The sequence below is a fragment of the Ciconia boyciana genome, chromosome 9 (assembly GCF_034638445.1).
Source record: "Ciconia boyciana chromosome 9, ASM3463844v1, whole genome shotgun sequence".
Lineage (NCBI taxonomy): Eukaryota > Metazoa > Chordata > Aves > Ciconiiformes > Ciconiidae > Ciconia > Ciconia boyciana.
The window spans coordinates 23038375-23063736 of NC_132942.1; the positions used below are offsets into that span (position 1 = coordinate 23038375).

At 58.5% G+C, this 25362-nt stretch overlaps 2 protein-coding genes across 3 annotated transcripts; both read right to left on the reverse strand.

Annotated features, from left to right (window-relative positions):
- Positions 1-505: 505 nt before the first annotated feature.
- On the reverse strand, positions 506-13067 carry ADGRG1 (adhesion G protein-coupled receptor G1). 2 transcript variants are annotated; one of them, XM_072872376.1, is made up of 14 exons: positions 12948-13067; positions 7385-7472; positions 6431-6856; positions 5779-5902; positions 5549-5696; positions 5336-5464; positions 4977-5093; positions 4403-4448; positions 3938-4038; positions 3739-3854; positions 2862-3028; positions 2108-2219; positions 1573-1841; positions 506-1112 (listed from the first exon to the last, which is right to left on the reverse strand). In XM_072872376.1, exons 2-14 carry the CDS (start codon positions 7422-7424, stop codon positions 991-993), a joined length of 1917 nt encoding a protein of 638 aa, XP_072728477.1. In that variant the 5' UTR covers positions 7425-7472; positions 12948-13067; the 3' UTR covers positions 506-990. The 2 variants fall into 2 exon arrangements, with proteins under 2 accessions (XP_072728477.1, XP_072728476.1); XM_072872375.1 differs by having other exon boundaries at positions 2862-3136.
- A 5776-nt stretch (positions 13068-18843) lies between these two features.
- Positions 18844-23829, reverse strand: ADGRG5 (adhesion G protein-coupled receptor G5). The gene is given in 14 exon segments (XM_072873037.1): positions 18844-18920; positions 19058-19308; positions 19967-20066; positions 20151-20211; positions 20213-20420; positions 20727-20845; positions 21403-21509; positions 21659-21701; positions 21875-21991; positions 22139-22273; positions 23200-23326; positions 23433-23485; positions 23487-23545; positions 23658-23829. Coding segments are annotated over 14 exon segments (1521 nt in total). The 5' UTR covers positions 23722-23829.
- Positions 23830-25362: the final 1533 nt, after the last annotated feature.

Consider the following 25362-nt stretch of genomic DNA (forward strand, 5'->3'; position numbering starts at 1 on the left):
TGCCCCAGCCAGGAGCTGGGAACCAGGCAGAGGGGGATGAGCCACAAGCAGAACATCATCCAGAAGGCAAACTGGTGGGTCGGGAGACACAGTACTGCGTTTGCAAGTGGCACAGCCAGGAGAGCCACACTCTCCATGGCCCTGCAGCCAGGAGGCCCCATGGCCTCCAAGGGAGGTGATTCCCATCCTGCGAAGCCTCCCTCTTCACTGGGTAGTAATGGTCCCTGGAGACTGCAGCAGCTTCCTGAGCCGTGGCATCCCCCTCCGTCACCCCAACCCCTACGGCACCAGGCTGCCGGTGCTCTGCCAGGAGCACCGTTACTGGTCCCAGCTCAGCAGGATCCTACAGGGTGAAATGCCGGATCCTGCCCCAGGGATGGGACAGCTCCAGCTGAGGGATGGATCCCATTGGAGAGCCCACAAACGTGCCCAGCAGAGAGGCCCCAGCAAACCGCACTCCAAGCAGAAACAACTTTAATGGGCACAAGTCTGGTGTGCGGGCATGTTTGTTAAACTTCTACACCATCCAAAAATATACATTCAACAAAATAACAAAAATAGATTATTTCAGCTGCTAGAGGTTGTCATGGGGGCAGAGTTATTCTGTCTTCACTGGGGAAGGACCACCAGCAAGGGCTGAAGGGCCTCAGGGCACGGGAGGGGACATCCGGAGGCACCAGGGACCCTGTCCCTGCCCCTTCTGCTTTCTGCAGCCCTCACTGCCCAGCCTAGCATCCCTCCCTCCTGCCCCAAGGATGCCAAGCTGAAGGATGCGCTGCTGCCCAGTGTGATGCAGTGGGTGGGAAAACTGGGGAGGGGGCCAGCAGAGGCAAGGGGCTCGGGAGTGGCTGGCCCTGCTATGGGTCCCTGGCTCCTAGCAGCCCTACAAGGCAGGTGTGGTAGCAAAGCAGACAGCATCAGTGCTTCCCACGGCAGTCCTCTGTGCGGGGAGCCCCGGCATGGCGTGCAGCATGCCAGCCATCACGGGGCTCAGCTGAGGTGGCTCTGGCTGCTGTTGGGCTGCAGTTTGACGCTGTCGGAGCTGCTCTGCGAGTCATGGGCCTTTCTCGCCTGCAGCACCATGGTCCAGTACCAGAGGAAGATGAGGAAACCTGGCACAGGAAGGAGGAATCATAGAATCATTTAGGTTGGAAAAGACCTTTAAGATCATCAAGTCTGACCGTAAACCTAACTTTACCAAGTCCACCACTAAACCATGTCCCTAAGCACCACATCTACACATCTTTTAAATACTCCAGGGATGGTGACTCAACTGCTTCCCTGGGCAGCCTGTTCCAATGCTTGATAACCCTTTCAGTGAAGAAATTTTTCCTAATATACAATCTAAACCTCCCCTGGCGCAACGTGAGGCCGTTTCCTCTCATCCTATCACTTGTTACTTGGGAAAAGAGACTGACACCCAAAGGGAAGAAAGCATGGGGGAACCCCCTCTAAGGACCAACAGCAGGCAAGAACGAGCCAGCCAGCCTGACAGGGACGGGTCCTCTCGTACCCCATCACCACCCCACCAATACCCCATGAAAGCCCCAGTGCCTGGCATCCCAGGCTTACCTTGGAGGGAGTTGATGATGGTGAAGATATAGAGGGAAATGAGGCGGAAGACACCGGAGGAGAAGGAGAAGAAGACCAGCGCCCAGGGGATGCCCAGCAGGATGCTCAGCCCAAAGAGGGCTAGGACATGCTTGAGCTTGTGGCCTTTCTTGTTCTGCCGGAGGATCTCCCGGACCATGGCCCCCAGCATGACCGAGTTAAAGAGGAACACCAGGCTGAATAAACCCAGGTTCACAATGTTATGGATCAGGGTGCTCGTGATCCAGCATCTGGAGGGAGGAGAAAGGGCAGAGGGTTATGCTGTGTCGTCCCACAGGGACATGAGTTGGAAGGGTTGGGAGAAGCACAAAGGTGTGGTGTACACCCAGCACCCAGCTTAGTTAAACAGGGAGGCAGGGATCCCCCACCACCACCCTGCACAAAGCCCTAGAAAAGCCACAGATGGGCTAAAGAAAGCCTGTAGGACATGGTGAAGGTTTAGCCAGTTGACTTTATCTAAGACCAGGGACCAGGCAACCCATTTCCCATGACTTACAGGGTTGCGTTGGTGGATTTGCCACCAACAGATTCATAGATGGGAATGGAGAAGGGGCCGTAGTTCGTCCAGCTAGCCAGGAAGATCAGCGTCACGCAGAAGAAGGGGAGTCCTGGGCGGCAAGAACAGAGTGAAGTGGCTGCCCTAATCCCCCGCCCTCGGTCCTTCTGGAAGGATTTATTGCCCCTTTCTCCCCATATAGAGTACAAACCAATGTCCTCCCTCGCAGGGGGGAACTGAGGATGGAGCACGCACCAAGGATGCCTTGCGTAAGCTCCGTCCCGGCAGCGAGCTATGCTGCACCGACCCCAGCTGAGGGTCTCCCAGGGCTGTGGAATTTTAGGCCACAAAAGATCATGAGATCTTCCTACCGCGGCCTCCTGCCCAAAGCACAGCAGAGATGTGTGGGTGCTTCCTGCATCAAGCCCATCTCTCTGGGCTGTCCTGGATGTTTCTTTCAGAAAGACAGGATCCCATTACTAAAGACCCCAAGCAGTGGCTCTCACATGCCTCCCTTGCTGGGTGACCCCCAGGGTGACCCACCCTTGCTCTAGCACCCAGCCTCTGCTCTCGGCCACCAAGCCTCCTTCTCCACCGAGTCTCTCGACAGAGAGACCCCTCTGCTCTCAGACATTTGCTCCCCCACATCTCCATCCCCATCCAGGCACCGTAGATGGTGGGAAAGACCTATCCGGGTGCCCCTCCACCCCCATGGCTCATGCCCTCAGGGCGTCTCCACCTCCCCCATGCTCACCCCAGCCCACCAGGCAGAGCTTGAGGAGGAAGTGGTCATGGTAGGCATTGAAGACTTCGATCACAAGCCGGTAGAGGTTGTAGCCCTCAATGCCCATCCAGGTGAGGCAGCTCAGGAGGGAGAAGTGCAGGAAGAGCCCCCCGGCTCTGCAGACTGCCTCGCTGCTGCTGGAAGCCAAGTGCTCGGAGATGAGGAAGGTGACATCCAGGAGGAAGATGGCACCCAGCAGGTTCATGTGGATATGCATGCTCATGACCTGGTCTCGCTGCTTGCTTCTGGAGAAGCGAGGAGGGGGGACACCTCACCACCGTGCCTGGCCAGCATCCTTGGTGTCTCACAACACCCCACAGCTCCACATGGGGCAACTCACCCCCATCAGAAGAGCCAGGAGACCCTCTGGTGGTGTCAGGGGCTGAGAGCCTAACCCCACAGGTGGGACCACCCGTTACCTGTGCAAATTCAGGTCCCTGCAGCTGACCCTGCATTTCAGGTCTAGGCCTTGGGGGGTAGGGGACGACGTCATTTCAGCTCTGAATCATCCACATAGGATCAGTGACATGACTCAGGAGAAGACACTCATGTTCTCCATTGGGCCCTTGAAAAGATCTTTGCAGGGTTCTGCTTGCCAGATTCATAACAACAACCAAGCTGATTTTCCAAAATCATTGATAACAGCTGATGTTTTCAAGCGCCCTGCAGGAGACCTGTCCAAGGGGGTGGTTTCTGGAGAGGAGAATTCTGCTTTCTTCAAGCATGGCTCCTTCATCATGCTTCTACCCAGGCTACCAACTGTGTCTGGAGAGCTTGCACCCACCCAGGTGTAGTGGCAATGGACAGGATGCAGATTGGGAGCATGGGGTGACCTGTCAGACCATACCTGAAGTAGAGGAAGAAGATGGTGCAAATGGATGCCAAAGCTGAGCTCAGGCAGCCAATGTAGGTTATGATATTCAGGTAATCCCTGTGCATGTGGGCGATCTCTGGGGAGGATACCTGAGAAGAAGGAGGAACGAGAGACGGTGAGGAAAAACAGCCAGTGAGAACGATGTAGAGAGCTGCGGGAAGGCACTACCCACCATCAGCACAGCAAAGTAGGTGAGGTGGTTGCATCTGCAGTCCGTCTGGCTGCCCCTTGTCACTGTTGTACAACCATAGCTGTCCCAGCTCCCAGAGCTGGCTGTGCAAGAGAAAGGGAGAGTGTCTGGTGAGCAGCAGGAACATATGCTTCGTGTTTGTGGATCTTCAGGGCAAAGTGTCCATGGCAGGGGGGAGGACAAAAGTGGGAGTCCCAGCTTGTCCCATGCTAGGCACACATACTCAGATAGCACCCTCAGCACCAGAACCCATCCCTAGGGAGGGAGAAAGCTCTTAGTTTAGCTATGGAGGGGAAAACCTGAAATCAACTCCACAAGAAAGGTTTATGGAGCTGGAGCAAGGAAGGGAGGTGCAGAGTGACTTTTACTCCTACCAGCAGGTCTGTGGTACCCTGCAAAAGGAGCAAAGGCAGCGCCAGCTTCACACCCAAGTGCAGGAGCACTCACCGGTGGTGTCCTCCTGCCAGAAGACGCACAATGTGGTCACGTTCCTCTGCAATGACAAAGCCACAGGCCCTGATCAGGATGCAGCTGTGGGTTTGTTGCCCAGCCAGCACATTCGATAGGGAAGAACATGGGGCAGGAGGCAAGACGGTCTCAGGAGACAAACTGTCCCGTATCAGGGGAGCAGACTCCAGGCAGAGACCATTCTCTTGGCAGCTTGCGGAGCAGATACTTCCTCCCAGGTCCCCTTTTTCAAACAAAGTGTTCAGCTTTGAGCAGGCGCTTGACAGGGCCACGAATGAGCCAAAGGATTGTTAACTCAAAGTGTCCCCCAGCCCTGGAGATTGTGCTGGAGGCGATACATCTGCAAAGCGGCATCTCCTGGACAGGAGCAGGCAGTGCCACCTCCAGTGCACATGGTGAAGCCATGATCATGATACAGCCCCAGAAGATGCAGCAGACCCTGTACAGGCAGGCCAAGGGCATGGACTTGCTGGATTGTGACCACTAAGCTGGCAGGGCCTGAGCCCTCCATTCCTGGTGGGACCAGGTTCGATGAGGCTGTTTCCCCACCTACCGGCAGCTGGTCATGGAAGAAAGTGAGGACCAATGGATCAGAGAGGTTGGCCACCACTGTGTCCACCAGGGAGATGCCAATCACCTTGTCACCCAGGACGTGACTGCTGTTTTCATCCTGTGGGAGAAGAGGAGGCAATGGCAGCACGGGAAGGGATTGCTGCTGGGCATGAAGCAGGTGAGACTCCCCAAGAAGGAGGTCCCATGCCTCCTTCCCTGTCAAGCTTCTAGCTCATCTTTGAAGCATCTTCTCTGAGCAAGCACTGGCACCCTGGTCTGGGCGGCATCCCTGCTGCCCTGTACCACTGGAGCCGCCAGCACAGCGGGGACACCCCATCGTGCCATGAGCGTGGGCGTTACCTGGAACATGGTCTGGCTGTTGATGTCCATGAGGAGCACCCTGTGCTCCACCACCTCCTCCCTCTCCTTCGCTGTCACGAACAGGCTGCTCGGCAGGTCCACTGCAAACCCATGGACCTCTCCACCCTCCTGCAAGGAGAGACTTGTCAGGAGAGAGGTTGGGAGAGGATGCTGGTGGACCAAGACCGCCAGGGCAGGCTGCCCAGGACCCACCTCTCTTTGGGAAGCAAAGGCCAGGTGCCGAGGAGACTGAGTGGGCTGGACCCTCAGGACAGTTGCATGCACGGTGGCCTTCCCAAAGGTCTGGTTCTGCCCTTCAAGCTCCACCTTGGCCAGCATCTTCTCCAGCTCCCCGAGTTTGCTGTCAGGGAAGGGGTGCCATGAGCAGGATGCAGCGGGCACTGCACTAGTGGCAGTGGGAACAGCACAAGCCGGGAACTGACCGCCGAAGCATCTGCTGCTCCGTGACTCCTGCAGCCAGCGCCAGGGGCTGGGCAATGAGGCTGTCCAAAGCAGTGAGCTGCTCCTCCACGTCTCTCTCCCAGATGGGCATGCTCTCTGGAGAGGCTGATAGGCACATGAAAGGAAATGCCATGAGATGCACAGGCAGAGACGGCTTCCCTGTGCCCCAAACCAACCAGGCACAGCCCTGGTGGGAGCAGAAAGCAGAGGGCTTCAAGGTGACCCCAAGCCCGGGGAGCTGATGGAGACCCTAACCCAGAGGGCTTCTCCTGCCACCCGGAGCTCGTCTCCCACCAAGGCCATTGGAACTAGTCTGGCTGAGGCTAGCTAGGTGCCTACCAGTGCAGACAGGACCCTCGGAGACTTCTGCAAAGCCCACGATTTCCCAGGATTTTAGGGGGAAAAAGACTTGAAAATCTCCATCTTCATCTTTAGGAGCCTGGGTACCGGGGGCTGCCTCTGGGCTGCTTCAAGCAAACCTATGTCCCCTTCCATTACCCTTCAGCTGTGTCTTCACATCATCATGCTGTAGCAGATACTGGGACACCACCAATGCTTGGCCAATGGCTAGAGAATGGACTGGGGATGAAACAAACCCTTTATTTCATTAAAATAATGTTGAATTGCCTTTACCGGGGAAGAAGTATTCAGATGCACTGTCAAGGGAGGTGTTCTTCCCACCCTTTGAGATGTAGGACACATTGAAGATGGAGGTGCTGGTTCTTTTAGTCTTCTGACTCTCCTTCCCCTGGGTGATGCTGCTGAATGGGTCCCCACCCAGGAGGAAGATCTGCTTCCCATACGCAAGCCTCAGGGTCCCGTTGGCCTTGAACCAGTAGACACAGAAGCGGTACCTGCCCAAAGCAGGGGGCAAACTATACTTGTAGTAAGAGTTTCTCCTGTTTGGCAAAAAGGGCCTTTTTATTATCAGTGCCTGGTCAGTGTTCTCGATGGAGATGGTGGCAGGGCCGTGCTCGTAGATGATGGAGCTGTTTTGGGTCTGGTTTCGGTCACCACAGAAGCGGAAGTCCTCTTCCTGGCAGCCGCTGGCTCCCACCCCTGCGTTGCTCAAGCACACAGAGACACCGGTTCAGCTGGAGGGGCAGCCACCCCCAGCAAACACTGCACCCCCATGGCAGCCATAGCGCATGGCACTCCAGGCTCTGCCCCAGAGATCCCAACGCCATCCTGGATGGGCTGCTTGATATCAGCCACCTCCCTGACGTCCCCATGGCCATGCTAGGAGGGTTTGCCAGGGAACCAAGTCTCCTGGGACAGCAGGACTTACCATGTCTTGGTGCTACCCTCTCCCAGGTCCCACCACCCGCATCAGCAGAGACAGACAGAAGAGCTCTCCATCTCCATAAGGGATGGATGGAGACCATCTCCTTACTCTGGAAAAGACCCATACTGCCCCAGAGACCCCACCAGAGGCACATCAGCCCATGAGACATTTCACTTCTGTGGAAGCCATGGCTGCAAACACCCCTTGGTGCCCCCCAGCCAATTTTTGGGGCTGCCAATTATATCCAGCAGCCCAAACCTGGCCCACCAGCCCGGGGCAGGATATGGCTGGGGACAGCCTACCTTGGAGGGGGGAGAGAAGGAGCAGAAGGAGGACCTTCATCCCGGCCAGCTCTCGGCTTTGGCTTGGCCTCTGAGGAGAAAGCAGAGCCTGGAAGGGTGCAAAGAAAAGGGGCCATGTGAGTATTTAGGTATCACCCATACCATGGTGTCAGGGATGGAGAGTAAAGGCTGTGCCAGTGGGACACTGGCTGGTTTCACGGCCGGCTCCCCCGTGCCTCTGCCACGAGGAGGAGCCACAAGCACTGGGCATCCCGCCCAGTTGCAGGCTGGAAGGATGGGGGAGGCCATCAGCCGGGTCCCTGGGCAGTGGGGCACTGGGAGGGTGCCCCACCACCCCAGCACAGGCACCAACTGCCAACCATTCAGCACAGGAGGGGTCCCCTCTTCCGCTCCCTGCTTCACTTCTCGGTTCAGGCCTTGGCTTCTTATCATGAGCGATAGGAACAGAAGGAAATGGTGGTTTCCTAATTCACCAGCCCTAAAATTATTTTCTCGGGTGCTTTCAGCTCCTGCAGATTAGCCGAGGAGCCAGGCACGTTGCAAACCACTCTGTCATTTCAGCAGAAATGGGCTCTCTGGGTTCACCCCAGCGATGCCGATGCAGCAACCATGGCCGCCAAAACCCTTTCTGCCCCTTGTGACCACCCAGGCAACGTCTTCCACATCCCCCTTCCCATCCCTTCATCCTGCACTCTGCTCCACCACCCTTTTCTTTGTCTTTATCTGCAGCCAGGGCTCCTGTAACCTGCACTCAGGCCAGCGCCAAGCACCCTAGATGCTGTCACACCCACATGCTCCCCCTGGCTGCAGCCTTTGCATCCGCAGCACTTCCCATCGTGCTTTCCGCCTTCCCCACACTGTGAACTGCGTCTCCAGCACTGCTGGGATGCACTGAGCTTCACCTCCTCCTCGCCCTGCTGTCACTACAGCAATGGGTCGAGGCTGGTGGGACCCATCCTGCCAGGGTCTGGCAACCGGTGGGAGCCCCCCCCCAGGGCAGGGCAGCATTGGTGGGGGCTGCCAGACTGGCCAGCAGAGCCAAACACTTGCCAATACTGAAAGCCAAGGCAGCATCTGGTTTGCCACTGCTGCATCCCACTCCTCTGCCACTCTCAAAGCACCCTCCTTGAAACCCACCGAGTGGCCAAATCCTGTTTTGTGTGCTGCAAGCAGGTTCCAGAACACCCACCAGCATCACCTGCAAAGGCTCGTGAGCTCTCCAGGCACCCAAGGGTCATCAGATGGGAAGGCTGGGGCAAAACCGCTTACTTGAAAACTTGGCATCCCTGTTGCAGGTTTCTTCCACCAGCACAGGTTTCTCCCAGAGGTTTCTCTGGCCAGCATGGATCCAGGGCACATCCTGCACCAGCACAGCCCACTTGCCATCCCTCCCCATCTGCTTCTTGCAGCAGTTTATCACTGGAAGACAGAGGCTTTGGGTAGTTAATTAACCTGCTGCCATGTGTATAATTGAGTGTGGCACTAACGAGGTTCCCTGGCATGGGCTGGGAGGATATAGCACAGGCACAACTTGGCAGCAGTAGCTGGATGTGGATGGGGCTGGCATCCCGGTGCCTTGCTGCACACTTGGGAATCACGCATGTGTATCCAAAAAGCGTGGATCCAGGGAGGCAAAATGCCAGTGGTGATGGGAAACATCTGAATCACTTAAAAGCAACAGATTGGCACATGAATGCCAACCATGGCATGATGGCATAGAGCCGGTGTGCCAAGAAAGCATTCCCTCCGGATGGGGAATGATGAATCCCAACAAGGCTTCAGCCCATCCCGCTGCGCTGGCTCCATTGGGATTTTATTGGAGTGGTCACAGGACAGGATCAGCCCCTTTCAGCCGTTACTCAACTGGAACCAGAAATCCCTGTGGGGATGTGGGTGGGGGAGCTGGTATTTCCCCTCCAAGCCCTATATGGTCCCGCTCGCCCTGATGCCGATTGCTGTTTCCTGAGCTGAACAATAGCAAGAGAAAATCCCCCAGAAATGGTTTCACAGTGGGAAAACACGGTTCCCATCCATGCTAGCAATAAGCAGTGCCAGAGGGAGCCAGATGCACCAAGCCCACGCCGGGGCTGGATCCTGCCCCGTCGTCTTCCCATCCTTAGGCAGCGACGGGGACGCGCGGCATCACCAGCCCTGGGTACCCGTGGCAATGCCGCGTGTCCCCACTGCCATAGGGCATCTCCCCAGTGTCACCATCTTCAAAAGCCCTATGTTATCATGGTGACCAAGCAGAGACCCCCTTCAGCACCAACCCTACCATCATCCCCAAAGCAGGCTGGCTTTGCCCACTGCCCCAGCTGAAGCCTGGGGGCTGAGCTCCTCCAAGAACAATAACGCATAGAAAAACTCCTGCTTTGGCCCCAAAATCAGCCAGATGATGTAAAAAGAGGTGGCAGGGACACTGCTGGGGCTACGCAGTCTGGACCAGGCTCCCTCACCACCGGCACAGAGGGCAGCTCAGCCCTGGGCATCACATTATATCCTCCCATTAAAAGAACATGCTGATCTCTGAAAAAAAAGCCAAGGAATAATATTCCAGCCTCTAAATCTGGAAGCAAATGGGAAAAAAAAAACTTTAAAAATCCACAAAAAAAAAAGCCTTGTGTTTACCACCTTACTGCTCTCTGGATGACTTGGCAGCAGCTATTTAAGCTTTTGGAGGTGGCACATGGCTTTTGGACGTTACTTTTTTCCCGAGGAGAAAGGAAGATGCTCTGACACCTCAAACAAACACCAGAAACGGGGAAATCCAGGGGCTTTTATCTGTTTTCCTTCCAGGTCCGTTAGAAAAATACACTGACGCTCTGTTCCTCAAGATGCTAACGAGCCTGCAGCTCATCACCCACAGCCTGCTACCCAGGCAAGGACTCAGGAACCAGATGGGGAAACTGAGGCATGGAGAGGCAAGCCAGGACGGTCTCCCCAAGATGCAGAACAGCTTTGCACGACCGGCCTCTATTGTAGGGACTGCAGATGATGTGCCCTAGGGCTGGAGCTGCCTGAGGAGGCAGGTACCCTGGTGGGGACCCCCCCGCAGAGGATATGCTCCAGCGTCAATCACCTGGGTGCTTCACAAAGTGCCCTTGTCCTTGGCCAGTGGCCCATGCCCACAGGGGCCAGCCCACATGTTATTCACAGCATCGGCATGCGAGCCTTTCCTGTCACCAGTGGGCAGCAGGGTCCAACCTGGCACGTTTGTTAATGCCCGAGGAGCTGAGTGGCAGCTGCACCGGCAGACTGGCTGTGCCAAGCCTGTGCCATGGGATCAGCTTTTCCTGGGCCATGGAGTTGCACATAACACCCAGCACCCACGAGCTGAGTTTTGCCGACAGAACAAAACCAGACCCGATAAAGATTCCCACAGGAGCAGCACAGCTCCCTGCCAGATCCGTCCTTCACCAGTCGCTGGCAACCATCCCTTCCTGAGCAGGCGTGGGGAGACTTGAGGGGAGGCTGGCACAGGCAAACCGCCACTGTCTGAGGCTTTTGAGATGGAGGTTTTGCTTAAAGCTTGGTTGTAATGTTCAAAATTTTTAAAAATTTCCATTTCCTAAAAAACACCACAGACAGAAATATCTCAGCAAACTAAACCAGCTTTTCCTCCAGCACCTGGGCAACATGGCACCCGGCTCGGTGGCATGCAAAGCCTGCAGCTTCAGCAGGGGCTGCAAATGGTCTGCGAAGGACCAGGTATGCCTGCGGCAAATTCAGGGCTGCTGTGAAATGGGAACGAAGCATTCAGTGCAGGTTGTCCTCCCTCAGCACCCCGTGCCACATCACTGGCCTCAGGGGGTAAAGACAGAACTCCTGCTGCTCAGCCTTCTTGGGGAGAAACCCCTTGGCCTCCTCCTGCGGGTCTGCTTGTACCTTCCCTCCACCCAACTCCCCCCGGGTTTCAAATGGCTTCCAAAACACCCTGTCCCCTCTCAGGTCTGGTCCACTTCTGCATGAGCAAGGTCCCCATCACCTGCCTGTGCCGTGGGTGCCAGGGAAGGGAGGTATGGGGCAGCACAGGACAGCCCAGGACCACCGCAAATCAGGCTCCCAGGTGTTTGGGGTTTGGCATGGGAAGCAGCCAACCTGGAGCCTGGCAAGGGTGAACCCGGTCCCAGCAGACTTGTCTGGCTGCAGAAAAGCCAAGCACAGGCAGGGCAAAGGCTGCGGCACCCGAGGAGCCAGGTAAGAGGCAATGGGCCCCTCCTGGATCCCTGCCAAACCCCAGCTGTTGGTGAGCTGATGGGAAAGGAGTTGGTGGATCAGAGCCCTCTCAAAAAACAGGCGCCAGCAGGCTGCTGCCCAGCTGGTACCATGCAGGCGCTGGCACGCTGGGAACCACCCGGCCTGCTATCTGCACCACGTCCCTCCAACACCCATGGGTGCCACTGCAAGGTGCGGGGATGGCCAGCCCTGGGGTTCCCCATCCCAGCAGCATGCAGTTGCTTGCAAACCTGTTGTTCTGCGAATAGCAGCCCCCAGGCCGCGGGATTAAGAGCTGGACTGCAACCAAATATGCAGCATTTTTAGGCCTTGGCTTAATTCACATGGGACCTGCAAACCCAGCAAGGGGCACAGCAAAACCCACCAAGGCTGCAGTCCTGCACTTAAAGGATTTGCCCCCCCAAATCTCTGAAACACTCCTGGCTCCCCACTGGCAGTGGAGCTTGGAAGGGGGTTATTGCAGCCCTCAGATGAGCTTTGGCTGCCTTCCCTCCTCAACAGCCATTCAGACTTGCTGCCAGGAGGTTATTCCAGGAGACTTCATTTCAATTCTCCAGCTGTCCTCGCTGGGTTTTGCTGGTCCCTCTGGAGGGGTAGTTCAGGCAGCTTGTGGGCAGGGAGCACCCAGAGCATCCCGCATCCCGCAGCAGCGTGCCAGGACCAGCAGCAGCAAGCTGAGATGTTGCAGGAGGAATCCCCCCAACAGGCATTTTAGGGGAGGGAGATCACCCTGTCGAGACATGCCGGCGGTCCCACGGGGATGCTGCGCCCTCTGCCAGGAGGGAGGAGGAGGAATGGGGCGCGCTGGTGGTTCCCCCGGGGAGGGAATCGGCTGCCACACGCAGGGCCCGGGTGGGCGGCGGAGGCTTCGCGGGGCCCAGCTGTGCCGCCGGTAGCAGCCGGGACCAGCTGGTCCCAGGCATCTCAGGGAGCTTTGTGGCTCTGCCCGGGAGTTCAGCCTGGCTCTGGGGCAGGGGCAAGGGGTGGCGGGGCAGGCAAGGGCGAGCCCCATTTAGCAGGGATGGAGGCTTCACCAGACAACTCGCACCTTGGCCACGAACAGAGACCCCCGGTCCCTGCCCGGTGGAGGCGTCGCACCCACCGCTCAGGCGCGGGGAGGCAAAATGTGTCCGTACCTACCGGAGCAGGGTGCCTCCGGCCCCCACCGCCTCCCCGCCCGCACCGCAGCATCCCCTCCAGCATCCCCTCCTGCGTGCCAGGCAGTGCCCCTTACCGTTGCCTTTGGGACCCCGAAAGCAAACACCGGACCCCCCCTCTCCTCCTCCCTGCCCCGCCCGGCTCAGTCGCTCCCCCTCGCCCCCAATACCTGTGCCCGGGTCGGGCTGGGCGCGCTGCCGCGGCTCGGCTCGGCTCGGCTCGACTCCGCACCTTGCAGCTCAGCCCGGCTCGGCTCGGCTGGGCTCGGCGCCGTGCAGCGGGACAAACGGGCCCGCCCCGCCCCGTCCCCCCGGGCAGGCGGTGACTCAGCGGGGCGGGACCGGGACGGGTCGCGCCGCACCGACCCCTCCGAGACCCTCCGGGATCGCTGCTTGGGCCGCGGGGCCATCAACCTTCGGTCACGGCACCTGCTCGGCTCTGTCCAGCCCAGCCCGGCTCGGCTTGGCTCAGCCTGGGTCTGCCTGGGAGCACCGGGCTGGGAGCACCGGGCTGCATCACCCCGCCCGGCCGGGACAGGGATCGGGACCAGGACCGGCACCGGCACCGGGGCCAGGACCGGGCTCAGGACCGGGACCGGGACCGGGATAGGCTGGGGGACCAGGGCTGGGGACAGCCGGGAGCTGAGGGTGCCCCATCCTGCCGCCCTTCAGTTCCAGACTGGCGGGCATCCAGAGGAGGGAAGGAGCTGAGCGGCTGCACGCCTGGCTGCGAATGGGATTAAAAAATAACATCAATGGGAAAGCAGCCCAGACGGAGTGTCCCTGTGAACCGTCCCACTCCCCGCAAGAAACAAGGGAGGCGAGAAGCAGGGCAAGGAGCCCAGGCCCCAAACCAGAGGGAGCTGGGTAGGGGGTGCTCCATGCCCCCCATGGCACATCCCTGGAGGAGGTGGACTGGGATGTGGGGTGCAGAGCCTGGATGCAAGCCCCTGGCCAGGGCACGCGGCTCCCACCACCCATCCCAAGGCTGGAGATGGGCACCCTGCCCCTCACCCTTGGGACCCCGTGCCGGTGGTGGGAGCTGAGGCTGGAAGCATCGTGGCAGCGATGGGCACTGCAGGAGCAGACAAAGCTGCTGCCAAGCAGCCCTTTGTGCACCCTGAAAAACAGCTGGGTGGGAGAAAACTGGGGCTGGCAGGAGTCGGAGGAAGGAGAGCAGGCAGGGAGGGCTCTGGGAAGTGCCCTGGGTAAATAGTTGCTCTTGCAGATATTTTCAATGGCTTGAATGAGACTTTTCTTTCTGCTGGGGGAAGGGTGGAAACAACCTCCCACTCTGGCAGGGAAGGCGATGAAGATAAAAGGTGGCCACGGCACCAGGGGTGCCATGGCTGCACTGGGACCCGCAGAGCAAGGGACATCCTGCACACTTGCATCACCCCCCACCTTGGTTTAGTTTCCAGCTCCAAGCCCCAAATGTTCCCGGCTCCCACAGGAAGCGGCTCACGTGGCCTCACGCGGCCGGACCATGGCTAATGAGGCCGCCTTTGAAGCCCAACCGTCACCACACCGCAGGGAGCGGGGCTGGCTCTGAAATGCACTCTCATGGCCGCTGGAGCCAGGAGAGCATCGCAGCAAGCCAAGCCTCCCACTGTGGGTCATCCCGACCAGCTCCTTAGGGAAATGCTGTAAATCTGCCTCCCAGGAATAATGCTGCTAAACCCAGTGGCAGCTCCTGCAGGATGAGGCCCTCCTGGAGGGGGGGATCAGGTGTGGACCCCATGTCCCAGTGAGGAAAGGACATTTTAGGCCATCTTTTTGCTGCTGTTTATGGAACAAAGAGCCTTTGTCCGCACTTGACATTATCAGGCGTTATTTTTAGGTCGATGTCTGCACTTGGTGATCTTATCGGGATTATCTGTAAGTCGGCAGGCTGTGCTGCTGTTTTCAAAGACGCTGGCTGAATGTGGCGAGGGAGGAAATCCTTGTGTTGTCCCTTGCAAGGGACATTTGCCCTTGGGCTCAGGCCAGCAGGACTCACTCAGCCTGATAAAGGTTTATTGCTCAAGCTGGGGAGTTCCTCAAAGCCCTAAAAGTTCCTGAAAACTCTAAAAATTCCTCAAAGCTGTAAAAGTTCCTAAAACCCCTAAAAGCTCCTCAAAACCCTAAAAGTTCCTAAAAGCCCTAAAAGCTCCTAAAACACCTAAAAGATCCTAAAAGCCCTTAAAGTTCCTAAAAGCCCTGAAAGCTGCTAAAGCCCTAAAAGTTCCTAAATACTCTTAAAGTTCCTAAAGCCCTAATAGTTCCTAAAAACCCAAAAATCTCCTAAAGCAATAAAAGGTCCTAAAATCCCTAAAAGTTCCAAAAAAACCTCAAAGTTCCTAAAAGCCCTGAAAGCTCCTAAAAGCGCTAGAAGATCCTAAAAGCCCTAAAAAGTCCTAAAAGCCTTAGAAGATCCTAAAAGCCCTAAAAAGTCCTAAAAGCCTTAGAAGTTCCTAAAAGCCCTGAAAAGTCCTAAAAGCCTTAGAAGTTCCTAAAAGCTCCTAAAAGCCCTAAAAATTCCTAAAAGCCCTAAAAGTTCCTAAAAGCCCTAAAAGCTCCTAAAGCCCTAAAAGTTCCTAATACCCTTAAAGTTCCTAAAAGCCTTAAAAGTTACTAAAAGCCCTAAATGCTCCTAAAGCCCTAATAGTTCCTGAAAACCCTAAAAGTTCCTAAAAGCCCTAAAAGATCCTAAAAGCTCCTCAAGGCCCTGGTGCTGGCATCAGGTGAGTGGGAGTATGCCAGGGGAGCATGGTGGCACAGCCATGAGACGGGCAGGCTCTGGCAGGCAAGGGCACATCCTGCCAGGCTGCTGCCGGCCAAAGCAAGGCAAGTATGAGCAGGGGTGCCCCAGTGCCATCTGAAGCCGAGGGTGAGCCAGCGAGTGCCAGCCCTGCTGCCAAGCAGTGACAGCCCCAGCCTAGGGTGCTGAGACCCCCCTAAAAGCCCCTTGGGAGATCATGGTGCTCCCAGGGGAGGTGCAACTGCAAGCGGGGCTCAGCCCAGCTCCGGTGGGTGGAGGAGGAGGGTGAGGATGAGGATGATGAAGCAGATGAGTGCTGGTGGGAGGGGATGTGCAGAGGTCCCCCATCCAAATCTGGTGAGTCATGCCAGGGCAGCCTTGGGAACCTCAGAGGATGGTGATTCCAGGGGAGCCCAAGGAAGCTCCGGAGCTGCCTTGAGCGGCTGTGGGTGCTCCCGCTGCTCCATTGCCGCTACTCCACCTCCCTCAGCCTTGCTCCTGAAAATACATCAAATGGGCAGGTGGGTGCCCCCCACCCCACATCCGGGTTTCTCTGTCGGGCAGCAACAATACCAGTGACTCACCAGGTGCCAGGGCTGTAAAACCCAACTGTAGAGAGAGCAATAAACCTGACTTAATTGTTTAGGCTCAGTTTTGCAAATAAACCCGCAATGATGTCAGGGAAGTCTGGGGGAAAACTGGTCCCCGGGGGGTATTTGCACAAGCAGTGGGTGAGGTTGCTCCCATGGGATGTGGGAACTGGGCTCATCTGCTCCCTAGCAGCCAAGTCCAAAAGTTGAATACCAAAACAGAGCCAAGGTCTGCCCCCTCCACCATTTCCAGATGGATTTATTGTCTCCCCTGGCTGCTTGTTTCCCAAAATTTGGAGGATTTGCAATATTGACCCCTGGAGTTAGGGCTGGCACCAGAGCCTGAAGGCACCATGGTGACGCCAAGCCACCTTTCCTGGGGAAAAAAAGGATGGCACAACCCCCTCTGGCAGCCCGGCACCAGCCTCCTGCCTGATAAGGCACAGGGGAAGGTAAACAGGATTCTTTCTCCTTGGGAAGGTTAGATGGACTCCCCCTTCTCCTGGCCGCAGTGCCCCGGGGCTGGGGTGAGCCGGCTCCGGCACTGAGGGGCACTGGGGGTGGTGGGAGGTGGGAGCCCACCCTGCGCTCTCGGGAGACCTTGCGGAGTTTTTTGACCCTGCTTCTGGCACAGCTGGGTGGAAAAAGTGGCTTTTCTGCCCCTGGTCCCCAATAACAGGCTCAGCTCCCTGGGGACCACTGTGCCCCTTGGGTGCCGTGTTCCCGCTGCCGGGAGGCAACCACCAATCAATTGTTTTCCAAGCACCACTGCATACCGGAACAAGGTTTACTCATGTGCTGGTGTTGGTGTGTACGCAGGCACCAGCAGCTGGCGTGACTCACGCCGCAAGCCCTGAAATCTTGAGATGGGGAGGAAGGGGCACGGGAAAGCACATCCCGAGAGAAACTGGGGGGATGGAGCCACTGCAGCCGGGATGCGACTCTCCTGTGGTGGGGCTCATGGGGGACAAGCTGGGTGCTTGGCACCTCACCAAACCCCCAGGCTTCTTATTTAATAGCTGAAGTCAGCCGCCAGAGCGGTGAGACATGCACAGCTCATTGCCACATGGCGGGAGTGCACCCACAAGCAGGGAGCACTGCGGTGCCTGGCGGGCTGGAAGGCAGAGGCACATGGCCCCGGCAGGACGGGCTTTTGTCCTGGCCACCAGCGGGAGGGATGGAAACTCAGTGGCACTGGCAGCCCTTTGTGCACGGAACAAAGAACAAGAGCCAGCAGCTTCCTTCACTGCCCAGAACCAGGCCCTGGGAAGCAGCCAGAAAGTGAAATGCCTTTTGGCAGAGCAGCACAGGAAGGCAGAGATGGGCAGTGATCCCATCAGGCTGCCCATGAGGCAGCCCAGTGATGCCTGGTTCCCTGGCACCAGACCAGAAGAAGGCAGCACCAGCACATGGCACCTCGCTGGCGCACCCTGCAAGCTGCAAGCATGGGGGTGATGAGAACCCCGCTGCCACCACAGGCGGTGCAGCCATGCCAGCATCACTGCATTGTGATGCTGTGCTGCATCCCAGCAGGCAGAGCGGGATGCCCAGCTCCAAAATCTCAGGCACCAGGAAAGGCAAAACCATGGGTGCAGTTCTGGGTTAAGCCCAGTGTATGGGGATGCACGGGGCTCAGGGCTGACTCGTTGCCTCCAACCGATGGTTTTAGTCCCTGCAATTTGTCCTCTCTGTTTATTTCCTGCAGGCTGGACTGCTTAAACCCTGATGAAGCATTTGATTGCATTGAAGAGCTCTGCTTGGGGTCTGCCTTCCTAAGTGAGAGCAGGAGGAAAGCTGAATTATCCGTTCACTTACTCACTTCCCACCATCTCCTCTGCCCCAGCACATCCACCCAATGCCAAGCCAAAACCCTGCTCACCTGTTTGCCTGCCAACCAGAGGTTGTGGGTGGCCTCCATCCCCATGCTGGCTTTGGGGCGAGCAGGAGGGCTTTTGGTGGGGTGCTGTTGTGGGTGAAAATCCGGGGTCAGGGGGGGTTTGGGGGTGCCACAGCCTTACAGCCACACTCACCAGCCCCCAGCTGTGCCAGCACCAAATGGGTTGGGGGGCACCTAGCTGGGGAGATCTTGCTTCTGCTTGTCCCATGTAAGATGATCCCGTGGCAGGTCCCCAAGGGGGCTCGGACGTCCCCTCCTGGCTGTCAGGGGGCTCTTCTGCACTGCTAACCAGTACTGCTAACCAGCACCACCGGAGGCCCACCAGCCCTGCCGTGTGCACAGTCCAGAGCTGGGACCATCTTCAAAATCCTCGTGCCATCTAGTGGGACCTTCACTAACAACAAGGCAGAGCATGGCTACTGGCTCTGCCGCCTCTGCCCGCCACGGGGCTGGGGGTGACGAGGTGGCAGTGGACGGCTGCGGGACCCTGGCCAGAGCCGCACCGGCTCCTCCAGCAGTGGAGGAGACCTGCATCAGCAATTAAACAGTGCTTTTAAAGAAGAAGTCAATGTTTGTTACTAACGGAGGGGCTGCGAGCCGGCAGGGCTGCCCTGCTCCCCAGGGGAGCAGAGCGCCCGTAGGGCCCCAAGCCACAGCCCCGCAGTAGCAGGCAGCTCCCGCCGCCCAGAAATCCAGCTTTGCAACCCAAATGCTTCCCCTGAAGAAACATACGGTGTCCACAGCACCGGCTGTCAAGCCTGGGGGATGCTGTCATGCCACATCCTCAGGGAGCAGCCCCCAAGCTCCCTCACACCCCCGCACCCCACCATTGGCGTGCGTTATCTGGAGGTGTTGCTGATGGAGCCCAGCTTGCTCTGGCAGTGCACGGTGATGTACCAGAGGCAGACAAAGAGACCTGGGGGTGGGTGGCAACGCGGTCACTGCCATGGGTGCACCAAGTTCCTGCAAGGAGCAGGAAGGTGACGAGGACCCTGCTGCTCCCAACCCATGGGGTGCTTGTCCCCCAAAACACCCGTGGTGCTCCCCACAGACCTTGCAGGGAGTTGAGGATGGTGAAGAGGTAGAGCTGGGGGATGCGGAACACGCTGAAGCTGAAGAAAGCCAGGCCCCAAGTGGTGCTCAGCAGGCAGGTGAGCTCCAGCACCATCACCCAGTCCTTCCTTGCCTGCCATATGCTCCACAGTATCATCACCACCCTCCCCAGCACCAGCGTGTTGAAGAGCAGGATGAGGCTGGTGTAGCAGAGGGTGGCATAATGGGCCAGCGGGCTGGTGAGCCAGCACCTGGCGGAGGGGACTCTTGGGGACAAGAGCCAGTACCCCCGAGATGGAGCTGGGCACAGGAGAGGCATGGCAGCAGGTGCCCCCAGGTGCGGCAAGATGGAAGCAGGCAGCCGGCAGAGCTGGGCTTACCAAAAAGTGGCACCTGGCAGAGCTATGGCTGGCTCCTGCTGGCCCCAGCCCGGGGTTAGCCCCACGTGCCTGGCATGCCCAGGGTGCCTGACGTGCCCAGGGTGCCCAGGCTGTATGGGGTTCCTAGGGTGCCCAGTGTGCCCCATGTGCCTGGGGTGCCTGGCATGTCCAGGGTGCCTGGTGTGCCCAAGGGGCATGGTATGCTTGGAGTGCCCAGGGTGCCTGGTGTGCCCGGGGTGCCTGGAACGCCTGGGGTGCCTGGCATGCCCAGGGTCCATGCTGTGCCCAGGGTGTTCAGGGTTCATGCTGTGCCTGGGCTGCATGCTGTGCCTGCAGTCCATGCTGTGCCCAGGGTGCCAGGGTGTGCGGGGTGCCCGGGGTACATGCTGTGCCTGGGGTGCCTGGGGTGTATGGTGTGCCAGGGGTGCATGGTGTGCCAGGGGTGCCTGGGCTCTCCAGGGTGCCCAAGGTCCACGGAGTGCCCGGTGTGCCCAGGGTGCCCGGGGAGCTGTCAGCCCGCTTCATTCACATAGTTGCATTCCTGTAGCCTTCAGAGGTGCTGATGGCGTGGTACCCATACATATCTGTCTTGAAGACAAAAACAGCTGCCACGGCCAGCATGGGCAGACCTGCAGGCCTGGGGACAGGCTGTGTGGGGCTGTGCCGGGGCAGCCGTGCCATGGGCAGGCAGGGCTGGATGGGGGCCCACTCACCCCAAGCAAAGAGGCAGAGCTCAAGGAGGTAGTGCTGGATGTAGACATTGTAGACCTTGATGGAGGAGGAGGAGGAGGAAGTAGAAGGCCTCAGCGGCCATCCATGCCAGGGCGCAGAGAAGGCTAGTGTGCAGCAGGGTGGCAGTGACCCAGCAGAGCCTCTTGGTGCCAGCGGCCAGTGGCATGCTCAGCAGGAAGCTGCAGTTGAGCAGGAGCAGCGCGGCCAGGATGTGCACGTGGATCCTGGTCGTGTTGTCCCTCAGCTGCTGCCTGCAAGAGGGGGGAGGGCAGGGGGTGCTGGCGGGTGCCTGCTGGATGGCACAGCACTGCATGGCACGGTGTGGCACAGCGTGGTGAAGCATGGCATGGCATGGCACGACATGGCATGGCACAGCCCAACGTGGTATACATGGTATGGCATAGCAGGGCATGGTATCACACAGCCCAACATGGCATGCATGGCGTGGCACGGCATGGCATGGCATGACACAGCCCAACGTGGTATGTATGGCCTGGCATGGCATGGCACAGCTCAATGTGGCATGCATGGCACGGCATGGCATGGCACGGCTCTACGTGAAGAAGCAGCAGAGCAGGAGGGTGCAGAGGGTGGCAGCAGCCGAGAGGGAACAGCCAATGGTGCTTATGTGGGTGAGCGATGCCAGCTGGGCTGGGCTCAGGGCACCCACTGGGAGCTGCCAGGAGTGGGTAGGGAGGGAGTGAGCCGGGGCAGGTCCCACGGCAGCACCCGCCCACTGGGAAAGGGGGGCTCCCTTGCAAAACCACCCCCCTGGACATCCCCCATACACCCTGTACCCCCACATACAACCTACACCCACACCTCCAGGGAGGAGGAAGAAGGATGGAGGGGAGAAGGAAGAAGGATGGAGGGAAGGGGAAAAGAGGAAGATGGAAGGAGGGAAGGAGGAAGGAGGGAAGGAGGGAAGGAGAAAGGAGGATGGAGGATGGAGAAAGATGGAAGTAGGGAAGGAGGAAGGAGGGAAGAAGGAAGCGGGAAGGAGGGAGATAGGGAAGGAGGAAGGAGAAAGGAGGAAGAGGGAACGAGGAAGAGGCAAAGAGGAAACAAGGGAAGGAGGAAGAAGGAAGGAGGGAAGGAAGGAGGAGGAAGGAGCATGGTGGTAGCAGGAAGAAAGAAACAAGAAGGAAGGAGGGAAGGTGGAAGAGGGAAGGAGGAAGAAGGAAGGAAGAAGAGGGAAGGAGGAAGGGGGAAGGAGGAAGGAGGGCTGTGGACCAGCAGGACAGCGAAGTAGGTGAGGTGGTCGCAGTAGAAGATAATGGTGCCCTCCCTGTGCGTGGTCTCACAGCCCTCCCTGCTCCAGCTGCCTGTGCTGCCTGCACCTGCCGGAGAGCCACCATCGGAGAGTGGCACAGTGGCCAGGGAACAGAGACATCGAGGGGACGCCAAGCCCTGCCAGAGCTGCCCAGGACGCAGATGGGAGATGCCTTCAGGGTGGCACCAAGCTGGCATTGCCCCCAGCCACACTTACCGGCTCCGGGCTGCCAGAAGACGCAGGTGGCATTGGAGGCATCCTGGTGGAAAGGGGACTGAGGGGGAGAGCTGGGGACCTTCTCTGCTCCCTGGGGACCCCAAAAACCTTCTGGTCCCAATGCAAAGAGGGGAAACTTTCTCTTTCCTCAACTCAAGGGGAAATGCTGGTGGTGGGGACGCCCCTGGCTCGTGCCTGCGGTGGAGCACTGTTCACCAGTACTGTGTCATGCCAGAACTGGATCTCCATGGGACAGCTGAGCCCAGCCACATGCCCACTCTGCAGGAAGGCTCCCAGCACATTGTTGTTCAGCATGGAGCTGTTGTGGGCATCCTGCAAGAGTTGGGGTGCCTGTGGGGAGACTCCCAGGTCCCCAGGACATCCCACCCGCCCCAAGCATCTCAGCAGGGGGTGGGTGAGGGGTTGGGTGTGCTGCTGGCCGAGGATGCTCGGGGGTCCGTGTGAGGACCTGCAGCTCACCTGGAAGATGCAGGGGCTGGGGATGTAGATGCAGATGAGCTCCTGCTCCACCCCCTACACCTGGACACCCTCCATGAGCTCTGCCGGGAAGTTCATTGCGTGCCTGAGCCTTCTGCCACCACCTGGCTTCACATCCTGCACCAGCGGGCAGGGGAGAGATGGGTTTGGCCAGCCCGTGCTCAGCTGGCTTGGGGGAGGTCAGGGTGCTTCCCCGGCCACCCCCCCTTGCACAGCCACCCCAGTTACCAGCATGGCCCCACGGCATCTCCCCACCCTGGCAGCAGCTCCAGCACTGCCATAGTGCTTGCGAACACGCAGATATGGCAGCCACTCCCATCTCGACATCAGAGCCCTCCCAGCCTGTAGCCCACGGGAGTGCTGTGGGTGGGGGGGTCCCCACCAGCCTCGCCACTGGGCAAGCATGGAGCTGATGGTAATGCACCAGGATGCTTTCCCAGCGGGATTTCACAGCTTCATGGGCTCCCCCAGGTCCTGAGCTGGGGGTCCTAGCTGGCAGGCAGGTACCCCTGCCTGCAAAACCTCCCTTGTCCTGCAGGAAGGAACCTCAAGCCAGAGTGGTTGGGCCTCCCCGGCAGGGCAGCTCCATGGCCAGGGGAAATGCCATGGTGCCGCCATGCGACTCCCTTGCACTGGGATGGGGAAGTTGCTCTGCGCACTCCCTGCCGCGGTTTCCCTCTCCCTGCCCACTGCAGGGAGGTGGGAGCCAGGACTTCCCTTTTCGTAAATCAGAAGAGCTTCAGGATGGATATCCTGGCTCTCGGCTGCAGAACACCCCTCAGCTTTAGAAGCCCCTGGATTTATCCCAGCAACATTGCTGGGGACCTGCAGCCCCATCTGCCTGCAGCACCCTGGCAGAGCTGCATGTCAGGAGGCTTTGCTGGCATAAAGCATCCTTGGAGGATGATGGAAAGCCAGTGTGGGCAAGCGTCAGCCACCCCAGCATCCCCCCAGCACCTCCCACCGGGGATGGAGGAACAGAGGGGGCCAGGGGGGTACTGCCATCCCCTGGGAATATCACCAGCAGCACTGGGGGAACCAACCATCCTGCTGCTGAGGTTTAACCCTCTGAAGTGCTCAGTCATGAACGTGAACATGTAGGTATCCATCATGCTGCCTGTGAAGTGGTATTTGTCCCAGCGGGCCAGCTTCTCTTCCAGCTGGTTTAACCTGCACAGGGAAGGTGTTTGGGGCAGGGTGCAGCAGGATTCAGCCCTTGTGGGTCTGGGGGGATATGGGGGATCTGGGGGACAGTGGGGCAGGAGCCAGCGCTCACCTCTCCCTGGCGCGGAGGGCACCGCCACAGCCCTGCTGCACGTCCTTCTCCAAGGGTGTCCATGTCGCTCTCCATCTCCCCCAGCTCTGACAGAGCCATTTCAGGAGCTGAGCCTCAGCATACGGCACCCTGCCTCGCTTCCCATCCCGCCCCAGCCTGGGGAGCCCCAAACAGCCCTGAAAGCATCCAGCCCAACACCACGATGGAAGAGGGAGACCTCCCTACCTTGAGCCCGCAGGACGGAGGTGGTGAGGCAGAGGACAAGGGCGATGAGCAGTGGGGTGGGCATCGCTGTGGTCCTCTCCTGCAAAAGGCACCAGGGACCTGGCCAGCTCTCCAGAGCCCCACCCACATCCTCCAGGACCTCAGCCCTTTCCCATGTGCTGGGTGCAGGACAAGGATGGGGTCCCAGAGACTTCCCCCCACCCCCAGCAGCCAAGCCCCACCAAAGCCATCACAGCAGCAAAGCCCCAGCCCGGAAGCACCAAGTGGCTGCCCTGGCAGCGGATGTGAGTGCGGGGTGAGGAGGAGGGTGTTTGCCACAGCAACCAGGGTGCAGGATGCCCTTCGCATCCGTTTTACCATCAAGGTTGTAAAACCGTGGGGGCAAGGCTTCTGCTTCCCCCCACCACAACCAGGACTTGGACCTCACTGCCATCCCAGCCCATGGTTGCAAATCTCTGGCAAGCAGCCTGCAAGCCAGAAGGGTTGCCAGCATGCTCTGCCGCAGTGCTGGAGCTTGCGCTGAGCTGGGGACGAGGAAGCATCCCCAGTGCAGGGTGGGGGGAAGGTGGCTGGCACCAAGATTTGCATCCATTGCAACACCACAGCCAGTGCCACTCACAGCAATGCCTACTGCAGTAACACCGCTGGCACCGAAAGCAGCAGGGGAGAGAGACTGCAAGTCCAGCAGTGCTGGAGTGCAACCCTGATGCACAAATGGTTTTTACTATGGATGTAGCGATGGTATTGATGCTTCAAGGCACTGAGCCTAGCAATGGCCAGTGCAGCCAGAGCCTCCCAGGGCAGGAGCAGCAGTGCACCTCCCAGGGTAGGAGCAGCAATGCAGTGGGCAGCACTGCAGCTGCCTGCACAGGCTGCCCTCTGACCCCCAATGAAGGACAGCTACCACATCCCCTTTAGGATGTTTTGCAATAAATAACGCTTTTACTTCTCACCGACGTAACCCTTGGATCCCCAGGGCACCCGATGCAGGTGCTTGCCCCAACCTCCCCTGCTGCCCAGCACAGCCCAGCAACGCCAAACGCCATCCCCACCGCTGCCAAGCTGGAGAGGGCCTCGTTCCCTTGCTGCACCCTCTGGAAATGGCAGGGCGTGGGTGTCACTTTGGGTGGGTTTTGCCTTTGTGGGGAGCAGCTTGGCACCCTGGCGAACCCCCAGTGCTGTGCTAGTCCCCTGCATCCTCCCCTCACTCCGGCGAAGCCCCTACCTTGGGCACAGTGGACGCTCCAGCTCTGCCTGCGCAGCAGTTGCGGCAGCAGAAAAGGAACTGTTCGTATGCAGATGAGCAAATTAAATCAAGAGAGCTTTTAAATTTCCTTTTGCTTACTTTTTTTCGCAGCCCAGTGAGGGACTGCGGCTGGGGGGAGCATCCCCAGCACTGCCAAACTCGAAGGACACAGCAGATGGCTGCGATTCAGCATGGCCCAAAGACAACCTGCTCCCCAGGCATGTCTGATATAATTAACCTTCTGCTTCTAATAAGCTTCTCCCCACCACCAGCTCATCAGCAACCCCTGCTCTCCCATGCTGAGGAGCGTGGCCAGCTGCTGCAGCAGCACTGGCACCACAATGGTCCCACCAGGGCAGGAGCCAGGCTCCAAGCAGAGCATCCACACAGCACGGTTTGATAAGTGTGGGAAGTCAAGCTAGCAGGGCAGAAGGCAGTGTGGCTGAGCAGGGATCTGCT

Excerpts from the sequence above, each read along its gene's own strand:
- ADGRG1 (XM_072872375.1), bottom strand. The coding sequence starts at position 7,424 with ATGAAGGTCCTCCTTCTGCTCCTTCTCTCCCCCCTCCAAG. Across the intron at positions 4,449-4,976 it reads TCTTCCATGACCAGCTGCCG|AGGAACGTGACCACATTGTG; the intron begins GTAGGTGGGGAA and ends TTGTCATTGCAG. Across the intron at positions 2,220-2,861 it reads GCTCTGCCTGGTGGGCTGGG|GACTCCCCTTCTTCTGCGTG; the intron begins GTGAGCATGGGG and ends CTTGCCGCCCAG.